At 39.3% G+C, this 18,463-nt stretch overlaps 1 protein-coding gene and 1 long non-coding RNA gene across 5 annotated transcripts in view; one reads left to right on the top strand and one right to left on the bottom strand.

The window, feature by feature from the left end:
• The window catches only part of VPS41 (VPS41 subunit of HOPS complex), a 109,557-nt gene that overhangs the window by 84,948 nt on the left and 6,146 nt on the right, over nucleotides 1-18,463 (bottom strand). For all 4 annotated transcript variants that reach the window (XM_052698998.1, XM_052698999.1, XM_052698996.1 and 1 more), the window contains 2 exons: nucleotides 14,948-14,986; nucleotides 659-766 (listed from right to left, as the gene is read on the bottom strand). In XM_052698998.1, the coding sequence (XP_052554958.1) occupies nucleotides 659-766; nucleotides 14,948-14,986 (147 nt within the window). The remainder of the gene's footprint in view (nucleotides 1-658; nucleotides 767-14,947; nucleotides 14,987-18,463) is intronic.
• Nucleotides 3,809-9,935, top strand: LOC128088460 (uncharacterized). Its single transcript, XR_008210257.1, has 3 exons — nucleotides 3,809-4,404; nucleotides 7,093-7,397; nucleotides 9,563-9,935. It is a non-coding gene; the product is annotated as an uncharacterized LOC128088460 (long non-coding RNA).

Below are 18,463 nucleotides of genomic sequence, written 5' to 3' on the forward strand. Positions count from 1 at the left end.
CACATATTTTAAAACTCTCCCCAGTATTTATAAAAGATAAGAAAATAAAGCAATTTTTGAAGTCAAAGATACAACTTAAGTTCCTTTATGATAAAAACAAAGAAACAGCTCTTAACAAAATTTCTTCTTTGCACTGTTTATCCTGTCTTCCCTTTCATTCTCTTGTACATCTGAAACTGTATTAGAGCATTAAAAAAAAACCAACACACTGTAATTACTTTCTTCACATCATATAAACAGAAACTCAGACATCTTCCACAGCTGAATATATGCTGAGCTATCCCTTTGCATGAACCTGTTTTCAGAGATTGAGGCTGCAGAAATAAGCATATTACATGACAATTTATTTTCTGGACGAAGGAAAGTTGGGATTGTATCCCAGTTGTAGTTCATAATACTGTCCATAATTAAATCCAGTACATTTTCCAGTAGCTTAGGTAAACACAGCATCTAACAAATTACTGCATCTTGAATTCTGACTGTGAAAGGAAGGACTGTTCAACACTAACCATGAATTTTATTCACATTATTGTTGGCTTCCACTGCACCTCTGAATCTGGCAGTACTTCTACACATAAATATACTGGTGCATTGGAAGCACAGATAAATACATAAACCCAAGCACAAGTACCATCTCTGCCCTAAAGTCGTGTGATACCTTTTCATGCACTGTCATGCAACTGGCTGCATCTTTCTGCAGAATTTCTGTCACTCCATTAGAAAGTCGTTCATACTTCAGCTTGGGCTCCTCTTCGCTCTCATCTTCCTATGTTTAGAACGGTATAAATAGAAGGGAGGAAAAAATAGAAAAGGAAAACCATTTAGAAGTTAATTTTAAGTAAAAAGAAATGTAAATATACCCAGAATTGTTATACAGCAACAGGCATAGATGGATCACTATCACATCTTAACAACAGCCATTACAATCCAAAGCCAAACTTACACACTTTTATCATTCCAGAGTTTGGGTTGTGCTTTTTTGTTACTGCTCTTTTTTTTCACTCCAAAGTTTCGTGTGCAAACAAAGACTGTTAATAGCATAACAGTTCAGCTGCAGTCTAAGAGGCATTTAGTTGATTTCTAAAAAAGCATGGAAAAAAATGTGTGTGTATTTTGCTACATAAAATTAGTCATTCCCAATTCAGAGGAAAAATTTAAGAGATGGATATGGAAAAATGAATGGTGATAAAATAAATTGTTCTACCATGGCCACATTTAAGTCTAAGCTGAAGCATGCAGGTTACAAGAAACTTCAGGACCTTCGCAAGACGCAGTATCTCTGTAGGAAGGATAGGGGCAAAATGCTGCAAACAAAAATAAGAAGAACCCACTACAAGTAAGACAACTGTGTAAGGCATACCAAGGTTTTTTTAGTTAAATAAAAGTATATTTTTGCAATAGTATCTGGGAAGACAATCTGGACTTGGTCTGTTCTTATGGGTCACCTCTATCATCTGCAGTAAATACCAAACTTTTCCTTTCTTTTTCTTTCCCAGTGTGTTAGGTATTATCATCAATCGCTGCCTAGATGCAAAGGAAGTGGCACACTGTGAGCAAAGAGGAAACTGAGGTATAAAGCACAAGAAGCAAACTCACTGATCACCCAGCCCACTGTCTCCAGAGGAAAGGAAACTCAAGGTGCACACTGTTCTGCCACAGGCATCTACCTGTGACCGATGGTCTACTGAAGTATAATGCCAAGGAGAGATTTCATGAGTTTCAATAGGCCACAGTTACTACTGTACATGCCTAGACAGACACAGACCCATACATACTCCTTGTTTCACACTGGGAAGCAGTAGGCCTTTCATAATAATCTCCTACATACGCTATTAGTTCTAATTAATGCGCCAACACTGAAGGTATTTCCCACACAAAACACTTTCCAAAGCACACTAGTGAGAGCCCCAGTAATGCAAATCTTTTACTTCCCACAAACCATTGGTTTCCAATTCCTAGGACTAAAGATAAAAATGAACAGTGTCAGTCAGTGGCAGAAAAACTCTCTCTGTGCAGTGTCTTTTTGTAGCTAATGATCTGAAAAATGAATGTGGGAAAAGAGACGTTAATGTTTTGTTTCAGTTGCCTTTGCCACATTTGCTATTGCCACAAACTCCCATACAAAACATAAAAAAAAGCCATGTGGACCTATGGACACATTCAGTATTTAGCACCAGGCTTATAGAAATACACTGCAAAGAAAGGATCTTTTGAAATGTTATTTCAGAGTTTAGTGACAGAATACAAATGAGATTAATATAGGGATGTCAGCAGCCCATGACGTAGCAGTCTGAAGTGGAGTGTCAAAATGTCCACCAAGAAACAATTTTATTCAGTAAGCCCAACAATGAACAAAGTTGTTACCAGACAGAATGACAACGTTAAATTACAGGGCTGTATATAAATCAGCCAAATTACTTGTGCCCACAGATCCTTAATAAATGACTACAGTGGTACGGGAGGAGGTAGAGTCAAAGCAAAAAGGCTGGAAGTGGTGGAAGGAGGAAGGAAGTGTGCATCCATTCCACAGCAATTAATACATTACTGCATTTTATACACTGCTCATAAAGATTACACTTGAAATGTGTGGGTAATCTCTGAATAAATGTGTAAAAGTCAAAATTGAACTCGAGCCATCTAGTTTTTCGGAGATCCCACATGTTGCTGAAGTCTGGACATCAAATGTGCAACCAATGTGAAAAGTTAATTGTAGCCTCTTCAGTAGTTTGCATAAAAGCATTCATCCATGGACCATTAGATAAAGTCACTGTAAATAAGTTTTGCCTGTCTTATTTATGAGTGAAAACTAAGTAATTTTTCCCATATGCACATGCATACACAAAAAAAATATATATACTTTCAGAAGTCAGTGCACTGAAGCATTCTGCCAAGCTTCAAGAAGAAGTAAATAAAATGAAACCTCAAATAGAAGGCACAATGATGCACCCATTTCACGCTTTCTTGACAGGTATCTTTTATGTTAAGTAAAAGTCGAGCTAAAAGATGAATTGAAACACTGGGGGAGGGTAAGGCAATGACTTGGCTGTAAACAAAGTGATATGAAAAGGTGATTTGCAAAAAATGCGAGATCTCTCTGTTGCTGCAGACCCCAGCCCATATATTAAACGCATTTGATGATCCCTTCTTGAGAGTATCAGAGTTTAATCATTTTTATGGCATTTTTTTCTTTCAGGGAAAGCTTCCATGCAGCCTGAACTTCTAAAGTAAACACGAGCCGTTGTTAATAAAAAGCAAATCAATAATTTTTGTTAAATTTTAATAATCCTGAAAACCAACAAATAAAACCATCAGCAGCCTGAGCTGAGCTGACAGTTAGCTGCGTTTCTATGACAACCCGGAGGAACGGTGCAAGTCCTGACTCTCAGCAAAGCCGCCATAGAAGCACGGTGACATTTACCCCAGACAAGGAAACTCAAGCCTCCCTTTAAAAAGCGAAAAAAAAACCGAAAAAACAAAAATCAATTTCTCAACTAACATGGATTTTTACTAAGTGTGCGGCGCTTTTAATTAAAGAGAAGTCCTTTAAACCATCCTAGAGGAATCGGAACGTTCCAAAGTAAATTTTATAGCACTGCCTCTTGTACTGCCGCCAAACGCATCCTTCCACACAGGCTGCCTAAGAAAACACAACAGCCCAGCATCTTGAAATTCCTGTCAGATATTGAGAGGAAAAGAAATACATACTACACTAGACGTTGAAAGTGCTCCACACATGGCAGACTTGAATTCACAAAGTGCAGGAGTCCCACGGAGCTGACAAGAGGCAACTACCTTTGGGTTGCTTTAAAGTAAATAATAACTATTTTTCAACCACAGGAATGCTAATTTGAAACTCATTTTCCTTTCATTTTTCGCTTTGTCTGTTGCTGCTAAGCTAAGAGTAAAATTGCTAGGAAGAACTTGTATCCACACCTATTTCCTGTGGAAGCATGTTTCCAGTTGAAAGAAATATCCCAATTAGCTGGTCAGTCCAATCTAAATCCTACTCCTCTTAAGGGCCCTTCTTGCTTCTGAATTCCTGCAATTAAAGCTGCTCTTCCCATGCCCACTGTCCAGTAAGCAGGGAGCTTCCTCCAAACTCTTCTGGAGCAGATTCACACAACTGAATGGTGCTGCAAGTGTGCACTAAGTCCTCCAAGGGCCAGTATCAACATGAGGGAAGCAACCTGCCTTTTGACATGCAAGTTAACAGCCTTCTTCAAATATTCCGACTCTACCCTCCCCAGCTCTGCCTACAGGAACAACTGCAGTAAAATACTGAATAGGGAAAATAACCCAAGAATTTGTCCTGGCAAAGAACACATCCAGAAGGAAACTGTGGGCAGCTCCTGGAGTTATTCCATTAGCCCATATTTGCTCCTGCAGCGGCGGATCTGCCCACAGGTCAGTCTGTCACATGAACTGCATGCTCTGCTGATTGTGGATACTCTAATTATGTTACGGGCATTGACAGCAAAGTGTCATCCTTCCTGCACCATTTGTCCTCTAAGTTTTCCAAAGCCTTTATGGAAATAAACGGTGCATACGTTATAAGGCAAGTGCCCTTCATCTTTGCTTGCGCATCGCCCATCCAGTTCCAGCCAGAACTCCAATTACTGGAGGTGGTCACTCCAGCACTGTTTACACCTTCATGTTTCGACCCTGCAAACCATTAAAATCCAAAGAGAAAAGCATCTGAGTTAACAAGAAATTAAACTAACTAGTTACAGTTCCGGAATTGTTTGTCCACAAACTTGTGAAAATCCTGAGTCAAATCAAAGAAATAAATAATTCCATTTATTTGGGGGTTGATGTAAAGGTTCAAAGAGCATCCTCCATTACGCAAAAATTAAACAGTCACATCTTTGTGGTTTGCTGAGGGTAGGTTCACTTACTACAGAAATCACAGAATCACAGAACGGCCAGGGTTGGAAGGGACCTCAAGGATCATGAATCTCCAACCCCCTGTCTGACAACAAATAATATATATAATAAATAAAATATAAAATAAAATATATAAAAAGGCTTCTAGTCCCAGAATGCAGTCTTCATGGAAAACTACTTAATTCTCTTCTATACATACAGAAGCACAACGTCCAGAAAAATATCTAGTAGAACTCAGTAAGATCACCTACTCCTTTTCTGATCAAATCTAGGCTCTCTCAGCAGCTTCTTGACCAATAGGATAAAAATCTCCAAGCTCCAGCCTTTTATAGAGGTGGTGCCTTAATCGGAGGGCTGCAACGGTTTTATACATTTTATTTTTGAGGGCCTTTTCTCTACAAATCCCATAACTCATGTGGGACTAATGAGTACTCATTGGAATGGGTGGTACCCTGTTGAGAAGAGGGAAGGGAGGAACTTCTAACACCTTCCAGCACCTCTGAGAGCTGCGTTATCAGCAGGCATTTGCACAATGTGCCTGAGCCGTGGGCAAGCCCTTCCTTTAACTGCTCCTGTGCTGAATAGGGCAGGAATGTACTGGGAAGGCTGCACAATGCTCAGCTTGGACTCAGTGGGTCTGAGAAGCAAGGCTATTATAAGACGTATGAGAATGCTCACTATGCCCGACAACACAACAGATAAAACAAAACTATTGATTTCGCCTCATTACTACACCTAGAGATTTCTTACATTGGCCATAATATCTCCTTTGGTCCAGTAACAAAATGTTATGATTATTTTCAATCTTTTATCTTCTGCAGCTCAGATCCCAAAGCCTTCTTTTGGCCTTATCTCCCTTCATTCACATTCAAGAGATATCAAAGCACTGACTCATAAACAAATCTGATTTCACGTTTCCTAAGCCCCATTCCTACAAATTTTTAGAGAAAACAGTCTCCTTGTAGTGAGTGGCTCAGGAAAAGAGATTCACTGCTCCATCACTCAGTCATCTCTCATCCTCATTACCCAGACTGTATTTAGCCTGAGCTCAGCCCCCAGATCAGATTTAGCCTGAACTCAGCCTAGACAAACTAGTAATCCAGATTACCAGACACAAACTTCTCTCAGTAGCATGCCAGGAATGTCTGTATGCATCATTTCTTAATTCCTGCTTTACTGTATTTCACAAAGAGTTACAAAAAGATAACATGCTAGAGAACAAGATTGCCCATTTCTAAGACACGGGAATACAACTAGTGAATTACAAACTTAACCAAGGAGCAGTATGGGACATAATAAGCAGGGGATTTAATATTCTTAAAGCAGTTTTAAAGATTACAAAAAGGAAGCTTTTAACAAATTGCTAATGTCTGTTGATGATTGAAGTAACATTATAATGTGATAACAGAGTTTGGAGATCCCTTCAATCTCCGCTTCAGACCAAGTCTCCAAGTCCCCAGCTCAGTAATAATACTGAATGGTTAGGCTCCAAATATTGTTTAAAATTATTTAAGGACAATCATTATTTCTGATGAAAACAGCAATTATTTGTGTTGTGCTTTTCCAGCTAACATCTATGTTGCATTACTGTAAAAATAGCATTGGGTCACTATTTTGTACAATCAAGAAACACAGATTGCCATTCAGAATCCCAGTCTTCCCGCTCTTCCTGGTTGCCCATTTCTTCATTTTACCTTCTTTTAAAAGAAAAGAAAAACAAATCCCAAAGCAAAACCAGAAAAAAAAACATGCTGCTATCCACTGTTTAGGGACAGATATCCACTTTGCTGAAGAGACAAGTGACACAGGACTCCAACAAGGAGAATCACAGTAGAATACCTAAATATGGCAAAGGGCAACTTCATCATTACTGCTTCTCTACCCTGTAATACAATTTCCAGATTTCTGTTCCTGTCTCAATGGTAAAGAGACTACCTACGTCATTTTCAGGATTAGGATCATGACTCAGTTTTTCTCAGTGCAGTCTCTTAACACTACAAAAATGCTTAAATAATAATTAAAAAAAATAAATAATCTATGCCTCAAAGGCCTTTAACCTTCAAAAGCCTGGTTTGCTAGACTGTAAAGGATCTAAAAGTGTTATAGCAAGTTGTCTTATTTACTGTGCTGAATTTAAATATTAAATGCTTTACTGGACTCCCTTGAGGCTAGAAGTGACTGAGAGAACACAAATCTCTTTCCCTCTAGAACTCCCATACTGAAGTTTGGTCCCACATGGAAATCTTAACAAAATACTAAAAATACATTAATGCCTACCAAGGGCTCGGATTAAAGACATAAGGAAGAAACTTCCTTCCCTAGTTTGACCCTCAGATTATTATCCCCTACTGTCGTTTCAGGTAAGCAGCAGTGATGTAGGAAGAGCTCCTCTAAGGACTGTGAAGAACGACTTCAGAGCCTTCAAGTTGTGTTCTCCTCTATCCCTCCAGTTACAGGGAATTATGAGGGACTAAATATGACGGGCCAATAGATAATACTTGGCTCTGAGCCTGGTGTGCCCAACACGGGTTGGGTTTTCGACCTCTGCTTGATTAACATGAGACCGGGCCTGCTGGCCACCAATAGAAGTAACTTACCCCACCAACAGAAGGGGGTCTGACAATGGGAGTTGGGAAGGTTAACTGATAGAGCTTTAAAGTAGGAACAAATAGGGTGGGGGTGTAACTGTGTAGTATGGAGCCTGTATGTAACGTGCCAGTGCTTGCAGGAGGGGGATGTGCCAGTATGATTCCACAGCCTCGTGTCTTGGTGAAGGAGGAGGATGACTTTGGCTGGAACTCAAGTTTATGGTCTTTGGGAAAGTAGGCAAGCAACTTATGACAATTACAAGTACGTAGTGCAGCTGTGCAGGGAGAAAATTAGAAAAGCCAAAGCCCAGCTGGAACTGTTGGTGAGGGCAACATGATAACCAAGGATCAGGATAAGGCTGAGGTACTGTTTTATAAAGAAAGTTAAAGCTAAGCCCTTCTGTCCCCAGAAATGCCACCTGCATGCTTAGAGAAGACAAAGACCAAGGTGAAGTGCACAAGTTCTTAATATTCTTTGCCTTCTTTGCCTCAGTCTTTAATGGTAAGACTTGTTACTCCCTAGGTATATGTCTGCTGGGTGAAACACTGGCTGGATGGCCGGACCCAAAGAGTTGTGATCAGTAGAGTCAAATCCAGTTGGCAATCAGTCACAAGCAGTGCCCCCCAGGGCTCGGTACTGGGGCCGTTTCTATTTAACATCTTTATTAATGATCTTGATGAGGGATTGAGTGCACCTTCAGTAAGTTTGCAGACAACACCAAGCTGGGAGGAAGAGCTGATCTGCCAGAGGGGAGAAAAGCACTGCAGAGGGACCTGGACAGACTGCATCGATGGGCCGAGGTTACTGTATGGGTTTCATTAGGGCCAAGTGTCAGGTCCTGCATTTTGGTCACAACAACCCCAGGCAACCCTGCAGGCTTGGGGAGGAGTGGCTGGAAGCTGCCTGATGGAAAGGGACCTCGGTGTAGTGATGGACAGTGGGCTGAACATGAGCCAGCAGTGTGCCCAGGTGGCCAAGAAGGCCAATGGCATCCTGGCTTGCATCAGGAGTGCTGTGGTGAGCAGGACCAGGGCAGTCATTTGAGAAGAGGAGGCTGAGGGGAGACTTTATTGCTCTCTTTAAATATCTGAAAGGTGCTCACAGTGAGGGCGGAGTTGGTCTTTTCTCACTGGTGACAGGATCAGGGGAAATGGCCTCAAGTTGTGCCAGGAGAGGTTTAGGTTGGTATCAGAAAGAATTTCTTTACAGAAAGTGTTGTTAAGCACTGGAATAGGCTCCCCAGGGAGGTGGTTGAGTCACCATCCCTGGATGTGTTTAAAAACCATTTGGAGGTGGTGCTCAGGGATGTGATTTAGCAGAGGGTTGATGGAGTTAGGGCAGTATGTTGGACTGATCGTGGTTGAACTTGATGATCTTTAAGGTCTTTTTCAATCTGAGCAACTCTATGATTCTGTGATTCAAGTCACCCATTCAGATGCAGATAAAGCAGCAGCAAATGAAAGCTATAAACATTCAAGGTCTAATTCATTAGCCTGCCTAGCCAAAAACTGAAAAGACAGTTTCCTTCAAAACAAAGCCATATTTCGAAATTACTGATTTCAAGTGACAACCTTGGTAACAATATCAACAAAGATGCAAATTATTGAGGTGGGCAGTGGAGACAGTTATCTTTGTAAAAGACCTGGTTACACAGACTGCTGCATTTTAATGCTGCCTAAACACAGGCTCTGCAAGAATTAAAGCAGCGTGGAATAAAAGTCACAATCATTCAGAATAAATACCAAAAAAGACTGAGCTACCTATCTGTACAATTGGTTGGAATAGGAATTCCATAACTACTGCTGTACAAAACAACAGTAAGACAAAAGACTGAAAATTCCAAACCATGAAGTCACATTCGGTACTTTTGCAGCTAAAAACCATTTTCCTCTAGTTCTATAGTGAAAATTCAGTGATGTTAGCTCAGTGAAGGAAGGGAAGTGCATAACCTGCCATCCAGCTTCTTTATGATTCCTCTAAGGCAAATCACCAATACCTTCCCATCCCCTGGCTGTAAAATTGGCAAATCTGGATTACAATGTTAAATTTCACACAGCACTTTTTCTGTTCTCCCATGCATTTTCTTCAGGGATTTATTTAATCCCTCAGCCTCTTTGGGAAAATGCAGATATACTCCAGGAGCAAGGAATTATGATGATATGGCTGCCTGTGAATATGTATCAAAAAGGGCTGCATTCAGAGTATGAAATAACAGGCGGAAGAAAAGCAAAGCACTGGGCATTTTATTTCTTCTCAAAACTGTTGTGGTATGCAGAATGTCACACTAAATTTCCAGGACACCAATTGAAGATTCACTCGCACAGGTTTGAAGAAGCTGGTCATCAGCCAAGTTATGAAGCAGAAATAACACAGGCAACATACTGCACACGAGCAATCATTATAAACGGCATGTAATAGAAAAAGAAGTAAAGTCCATAAAGTAAGTCTTGGTTCCAATTCAACTCCCACCAATTTCTTTTCTTTTACTGATAGTTTTGTGCAGGGCAAAAAACATCCGAAAATTTTTTCACTGCTCCACTTCAGGAACTAAAAAAACAAACAAGCAACACCACAGGATCAGTCCATCCACCTCAACTGTACCATGCTCACAGGCAGCACAGGACAGCCTGTTTTATCTTCCATGCCCATCCAGGAGTGAAAAATCCCAACAGTTACAACTCTCAACAAAACTACACATTTCTACTTGTATTTTCCCTTTGCTGAGTAAGGAACTTGGGCGAGCATTTGTTTCCTTCACAAACCCTACTTGAGCAGTTGCCACCTTGTGATGTACTGCGTATGAAAGCCCTACAGTGCGGATTTGGGAACAGTAATTTTTAACAGTTCCTTTCACCCACTTACCACAGTGAAAGAGCTAGAAGGCTCACAGCTGAATTTCCCCACTGCTTTCCATTTTCTACCCCTCACTGTTATTCCACCCAAATGAATGCATTTAGTCTCTTGGAAAGGCCACATCTGCATACTGTTAACACACCGGCTTTGCAACTGCATTTCATTTCTATAAGCTGAGCAGTACTTTTACTTTTTACGTATTCCACAACACGCAGGCAGAACAGGCACTTTGGTTAATATTAATAGCTCATTAAATGAAGTATGTAATTTTCACCCCAAACCAGCAGGTATTAAAAGAATTTAGCAATAATCCATTTTTCCTGCAAGTCAATCCTCTAACGATGTATATTATGTTAGTTACTACTCACTGTAAACTTGTTTTTCTAATTAATATATGAAAAAATTCCATTTAAACTGCCATAAATAATTTACCATGCTCATCCTACTGACTCAAATTGATAAATAATTTCCATGATACATTTTCCTCATTAATAAGGAGGATAACTTTCTATTTGGAATTTATATGTATTTTCCTTCCCTTCTCCCTGTGTAAAAGGCCAACATCACTTAAAGCCATGCAAGGACAAGCATCGTCTCTCCAGAGTGCTCGAGTACATATTTTTCTCCTGGCTTATGTTTTTAAAACTGGAAATTAAAAAAAAAAAAAAAAAGGCAACCTAGTATGGAGTTATTCAATAATAAAGACAGAAGGCATGATGACATGAAATGATTTACAAAAGGTCAGGCAGAAAACAAAAAACTGCAAGTTGGACTGAATTACGGTAGCCAAGTCTACTCATTAATTTTTTGTTGCAATGGTGATGCTCCTTCAAAAGCTTAGTAGCCACAGAAGAGCTCACCTCTTCCAGCCCAGTGCCCAGCACTCCATGTTAAGAGGACATTTTGATGGAAACTGAGTATGACAAGGAGCTTTTTTTACCAGATGCTTTATTTACTTGAAACGATTTAATTGCTTTGACCTAATCCAGACCTAGCATACAAGACAAAGATCTGGAGAGCACTGAAAAGGAAAAGAAAACATCAAGGCTTTTCTTTTGTTGTCCTCCTTTTAATGCTTACACATTTCATAACTGTGTTCAAGTTCAGATCTGTCTGAACACTGGGTTAACAAAGGATTTCTACAATAACTTCCCTTTTGTAAATTCTCCTACGATTTAGCAGTATGGTGTTTAAATAGCTAAACGAGAGAATTAAATGAAGATTTCCTTTTCACAAGGGAGGAGCGCTCAAAGATCAGGGAACGGGCAAAAAAATCAAGAGTGGGAGACATAAAAATGGAAGCGGTGGAAGTGCTCAAATGGAAACACACCATGCTGTACAGCACAGAGATACAATCACTAACAAACACAAATACCTAACAGAAAAGAGCAAGGCACATAGCAATGCAGCATTTTAACTCTAAGAATACAAGTTATTATCCTTCAAAACTTTTTGCATGAAAGAAGCATCTGCCTTCCTTGTTGTTTTCTTCAGCAGGTCGAAAATACAGAACAAAAACTCAAGTCTGCAGTGCAAGGCACAAAAATCAGTAAAATTCCTCACGTGATCACAGAATTTTCTATGGGACAATGCACTGGTCTTATGATTCCACTGACACTTCTTTTGAAGAAAGCCCTTGTAATGGAAATAAGAACTGGAACAGGACCATCTGCTCATACGCCAAGTAGTAAATTAGAAAGGAAAGAACATTAATAAATAACTAGCCAAATTGCAGGATGATAACTTAGCTCTGATTCTCTCATCAAGAAGGAAGGCTCCATTTCCACTTCATGAATTTCATCTAATTAGTTGAAAGTAAAATAATATTTTCCTCAGGACGCCTCACAATGGTCCATGATGAAATGTAACAGGATTATCTCATTAAAAGCAACTTTCAAAGCAGCAACAACCTTAATGCCAGAAAAATGCTCTTTTGCATCTCACTTTCCTACCATGTTGCACTCCTGCAGAAGAAAGCCTGAGTACTTTCTTACAGATTTATTAGCATCATCTTTTCATTCATTAGCAAAATCTAAGATGGGTCTGCCAGAAAGAAAACAACTCAGTTAAGAAGAAAAGGATTTTACTGAAACAGACACTGCAAAAACAGATGAATTATTTGAAATCAGGAGGTCAGACTTAGGCTATACATAATTAAGACTTTTTTTTTCCCCTCCACAGTTTATGAGTAGCCCAAAGTTAGATTACTTTCTTGTCTATTTTTAAGGTCTCATCATATGTGAAGGACCCAACATGCAGCTCTAGGTGCTGCAAAATAAAATCAAACAAGCTGTTGAAAGCACATTGTACTAGGAATTTTCTGACAAAAAAAAACCTGAGCAAGGCTCAACCTCAAATGCAGCCCACTTGATAATGAAGTTGTGAGAAGTAAAGCAAGCATACTTCATAAGCACAACGTGCAACAAAATACACAGAAGAAAACCAAACCAAAACAACAAATGAACAAAATGAAACACACAACAAAGAAAAAGATGGAGCAGGAATACACAGCAAGCCAAGTAGGTTTTTCTTTTGAAAGCTACAATATAGCATTAGATACACAGCTTCTTCATCGTATCAGCCTGTCTAAATGAAAATTACATTTACAAAACACCATAAGATACGTAAGGATATGAAATAAAAGTCTAAGTTGTACTGTGGTTATCAGGAAAGATGTACTGACACACACAGAGATGCCTGCCTAACATCTGAACAGACACCACCTCTGCTAATGAATACCTCTTGATTTTACACATTCTGACTTAAGCAGAAGGGAAGTATTAAACACATTTAAGCAGTTTTAAGAACTGAATTTACTAGAAGAGAGAGTAGTAAACAAACTTACAGCGAGATGCTCTTAGCTGACACATATTTGAAATGGTCACTTTTGTGGACTCCCACATTTGAGGTTTATTATAAAGCTTTACCTCCAAGCCCATGCAAACAAACATCCTGGTGTTTGGTAAAGAACAGGCCATTCAAAACAAATCAAGCAGGTAACAAATTAGGATTAGCATGTTATTTATTCACTGCTAATAAAGGAATGACATCAAAGGAGTTGCTGCATAAAAGAGAATCACTGCGCATTTGGTTCTTTAATAACGCGACGGCACAGCAATGCAAGAAGTACAAAGAAAACCCCACATTCTGTATTTTGTTTATACATCCAGTCCAGACAGGGACATCATTTACTCAAAAACAGTTATTCAAAGTTATCTTCCTCCATAATAAAATAGATTTCTGTAATATAACCTGTATACATCATACGCTCTCTGAAACCAACAGTAATAACTTTCAATTTTATGGAAACAATTTAAATGAAATTAAGTGCAACCAGTTGTATATGTAAAAACCTTTATTACTGTGGTGGCAAGGCCTCTACAAAATCCATGCCTTAAATACTATTTTTAACGGTTCAAAAAGGACACTGGCTGCAAGGATTAGAGACCCAGCTCCTAGAACTGTTCCTATAAGGTCCATCCCAAACCACGCGCCACCCAAAAGAAATCACACAGTTTTACAGTCACAAGTAAGAGTGAAGCTGTCAGCTTGCCCTTCAAATAGTACTAAAGAACATTAACAACGTTTAGACGTGCTGCTCCTACCACTATTTTTTATTCCACTTTTGATTAGACAGAAACTGCATCATACTCATCCTTCCTCTAAGTAAAAATAAACAAAAGTCCAATAACCTGTTAACACATTTATATTAATTCCACTGTAAATTATTCATTTGAAATAGACTAAAGTGTTAAGAGGTTACTGAAACACTAGAAACACAGGCCCTCATATGCAATAGGCTTTAAAGCTGCAAAAACTGGCAGGGAGTCATACACATTATTCTGTGAATATCAGCCCTGCAGAGGAGATTGTTCTTCTACATAAGGCTGAGCATTTGGTCTGGTCACTATTTGCAAGTACTTCACATTAAGGCCCCTCCACACACAGTGTGGCTCTAGAACGAAAATGTTTCACATAAGGCAAAAAGTCATAGGTCAGAGAATGGCCTGGGTTGAAAAGGACCACAGTGATCATCTAGTTTCAACCCCAAAATAGTTGGTTCTCAGCAGCTGCTCCACAGTGGGGCCAAAGAAATCTCTGCTTCTTCCTAGGAGCACCCTACAGTGTCACAGCCACTCATGGAAAGCAGAGGAAAAAGTTATTCCACAGTCATACAAGGTACCCCCTTGCTAAAGACTCTTTCAAGAACCACTACTATGGCCTCTGCAGAATCCATCACTCCGCAGACCAGGATTTGTGCCTGCTTAGCACCTATGCTTGAAGTGTGAAGATTTGGCACTAGATAAAGAAAATATCTTACTCTAATGTAGTATTAGTGCATGTATAATTATACTGTCAATTAAATTTTCAGTTCTTTCATATGGAAACAAAGGTGCATACACTTGAATTTTTCTCTTAATTCACTTTCCTACAATTTGGTGACTGCATTTTTAAGTATAAAAAAGCATTTAATAGCAAATCACAGCTCCTTTTCAATAATTGAAGTGTAGCTTAACATTTCCTGCTATACTGTATCAGCAGAACTTCTAAATAAGCAGCTACCAAAACAAACCAGTGACAGCTGTATTTTTCCAAACCGACAGAGGACTAGCAGGCTTACCTCAGATTCATCTGTTGATTCCTCATTAGACCTTGTTTCCTGAAAACAGTGCAAAGAGAAAAGAGAATGTTAGCTAAGTACATACATAACCCTAAGTGAATGAGTAATAGTTTCCCTTTTAAACTATTTTTTAAGTCCTTAATGAGAGAGAAAAATGAAAGCAACTCAAAGTTCAGTGTTTCTCAACATTCCAGCAGTTATCCTTCCCACTCACACCTACACCATGGGCATCTAATCTAGTGCCACACTGACACTCAGTGGCACCAAGTGACCATGAGACTGCTGCTCCCTGCCCTACAAGGAAGGGTGAAGCATGCCCTCTGTGAAAGTCTTCCTTCCCTCAAGAAGCACTAAGTTTTACAAAGCAATGCCTTGTGGTTTGACTCCTGAAGCAGAATGGCATTTTCTTGTTATCCAGCAACAAGCTTCTGCATTCAACTATTAGCACAGTTATTTTAAAACTCAATAACTTCAAGCCATTTTCCACAGAAATCAGAATTTAGTGATTTTTTCCTTCCTATCATATATCAACACAAACCAAGTGGCTTTTTCTTGCCTTTAAAGCAACTGTAGCTTTAAAACATCTCTGTGTGGCAAGACCATGAATCTTACTGTCCTACCAACAAAAAAATCTACGTTGATTCCTGCTAATCTCTCACCTGTCCACTGGTAAAATCTGCTGATGCAATGCCTCCTCAAAGAAGTCAGCAAAATGAAGATTTACTTAACGTACTTATTGCTATCAATTGCAATAAAAGGTTGCAGCTAACAGTGACAGTGAATGTAAGCATTTTAACAACAAAATATGATACAAGCAAAGAATGAGCAAGCTAGAAGGCAGCATTTCAAATCTTATAACGTAATATTTGGATACTGTGATAAATAGGTAGGGAATTTCACCTGAGAAGGAAAAAAAAAAAAGAAAAGAAAAGAAAACAGAGTTACCAACAGTTTAAGGAGAAAGGAAAAAATTAATGCACTGATGACCAGTGTCATCTTTAGTCTGCCACATTTATTTATTTTCCCTATTTATAAAAGTCAGTGCGACTGTCACCTCCAAGCAGAAATTAAATGCCTGCAAAAGCCTCATCTGCATTACTGGAGGTTCACCTTTAGTGACCATCACAACTGATTACACATATGGGATATGGGAGAAAAGAAAAGCTGCTTTTTGCTACTTGAAACTCACTGCAAGATGTAACCAGGATTGCTACCATCTTACCATATACAGCCAGGTCTATCTCTAAACCACATACCCCAGGGAATGGTAGTCTACATTGCCTGTATTAACAAGTAGAAAGAGGAAAGTGCAAGCAGGAGGAGTATGGTAGTCAAGAAAAGGTGAAGAGGGATTAAAACTCAGGTATCCTTTAAGCTTAGGCTTAACTTTTATCACTGTGGATCAGCCTCTCCATCTGTTCTTTCAGAAAACAGTAGTTTTGTTATATATGAGTACAATCTCTGTGCCTTTTAACTTCTATAATAACAAATGATGAGAGAACTAAAATATCAGGAGGTAACGCTGGCAGCCTATCAGACAAGCTATAACAACACACAGAGTCCCCTGCAAAATATCACTAAATTCTGAACATAAAATTTGCCTGACACTAAGATTTGCATACTCAGCTCCTTTGTACAAAAAAATGATGGATACATCATTCTGATATTTAGATACACTTCATGTAGTTTATATCAGAAGGACAATGTGTTTGGGGAAAAAAAATTATCTGTTTTCTCTAAATAAGCATTTAGAACAAGGGACATTTTTGCTGCTACACCATTTGGACTTTTTTAATGGACTTCTTAGTGCAGTTACACCATTTACATCTTTCCCCATGCTTTTTAATTGTTTTGGTTACTCAGAAAAGCAAGAGCTAGGGAAAAAAAAAGCGACAAGAATTCTTAGAGGGAGCTCACTGAGTTTAAACCCCACACAGACAGGCTCACACAGGTGCACAGCAAAGTTACAGCTTACTTGCTGTTCATTCTTACATCCATTTGTCACTTAAAACAACAAAGATTACACTAAATTGCAAGCTGTTATGTGAAAGGCCATCCTTGGAAAACAGTGCCCTATAAAGTCACAGTGCACCAGAAGTTGATTCAAATCAACAATCTATGTGAACCGTGAGAATACCAATCTACGCTGCTAACGCTGCTGTATTAGCAAGCCACTGCAATTGCTGCTGCAAAATTTCATAAACAGAACAGAAATTCAGGTAAGTGTTCTAAGGTCTTTCTGATTAAAGAAAGAAAACATCACTGAATAATTCAAAAAGAGTCTCAGCTTGGGCAACAAATGCAGAAACTCTATTTGCTCCCTGACAACAGTTTTGCTGAAGGTGTTCAGAATCAACTCGTACCAACTAATTCACTTGCTAGCAACTTAGTGAGAGAAGCTTTTTCCCCAGAACTCTCCTACCAGCACAGGCAGACTGTAGTTATAACTATCCTGGGGTTTTGTCAGGTTGTTTCCCTCTATCACCAAATGCATGAAACAAGAGGACTGTACCCCACTTCTAACTGTGGAAAGGAAATTCCTCAGCAGGGAATTGTAGATGAGCAGAATCTCAAATCATGTAGGAATAACTGCCATTAGCAGGTCTCAGGCTCTAGGGTAAAATCGGAAGTATGTCTCAGATAGATAGCAAATGCTGTTGCTCAGACAGCCTAAGAATAGAGAAAGAGAAAACAGATGAGGAAGTGACAGAAATGCAAAGTAATCTCCAACCATTAGAATCTCTCATCCTGTAGATCCAATATGAATTTTCAAAAGATTTTTTTCACTTGGCTTCCTAATACAACGGATATAGGGTTTATAAAACCAGATGTTACCAACTGTTTAGACCTATTAAATCTGCTGGGAGTGGAAAACTGTGAAACTTGGATTGCAAAGAAACCGTCCCACTGCATGCACAACATAACATCCCTTTCAGTTGTGCTGTGCATACACTGCATAGAAAATAAACAGAAGACAGCAAGGTATCTTGAACTATATCACGATTACGAAAACACAAACTGCTTTAATCTCTTACTTTACTAAAGCAGGTAAGAAAATTTATCAGGATTGGTTTTATCCCAAGGGCTCTCTGAAGTGTTATTAGTTACAAGCTTACCAAATTAGACAAAAAAAAACAAAACAAAAACAAAAAAAAACTTCCCCCCAAAAGAATCCAGCCTCTCACAACAAAGTCTCTGAGAGCAGAAAAGATGGAACCAAATGGCCAATTTCCTTGAGAGAGTTTTAGAGCTCTTCTTCATTTGGTCTCTCAGGAAGGACAGGAGCCGTGCTGCTCAGCTGCACATCAGAAGTAAGAGCCCTAACTCAGCAAACAAACCGAGAAAGTATTCAGAAAGCCAGGGAAAGCCATTTCTAGCTTTAATTTTATTGTTTTCTCATCCATTCCAGAGGGGCCCTTCCTTCCGCCCCTTACTCTCCCCAGCGACGGTGCCAGCTGCATTTCAATCACCCGGCCCCAGCTGCTAGAATTCTGTATCAAATGTCACCTAAACCCA

Source organism: Tympanuchus pallidicinctus, unplaced genomic scaffold (assembly GCF_026119805.1).
Source record: "Tympanuchus pallidicinctus isolate F22 unplaced genomic scaffold, pur_lepc_1.0 scaffold34, whole genome shotgun sequence".
NCBI classification, from domain to species: Eukaryota; Metazoa; Chordata; class Aves; order Galliformes; family Phasianidae; genus Tympanuchus; species Tympanuchus pallidicinctus.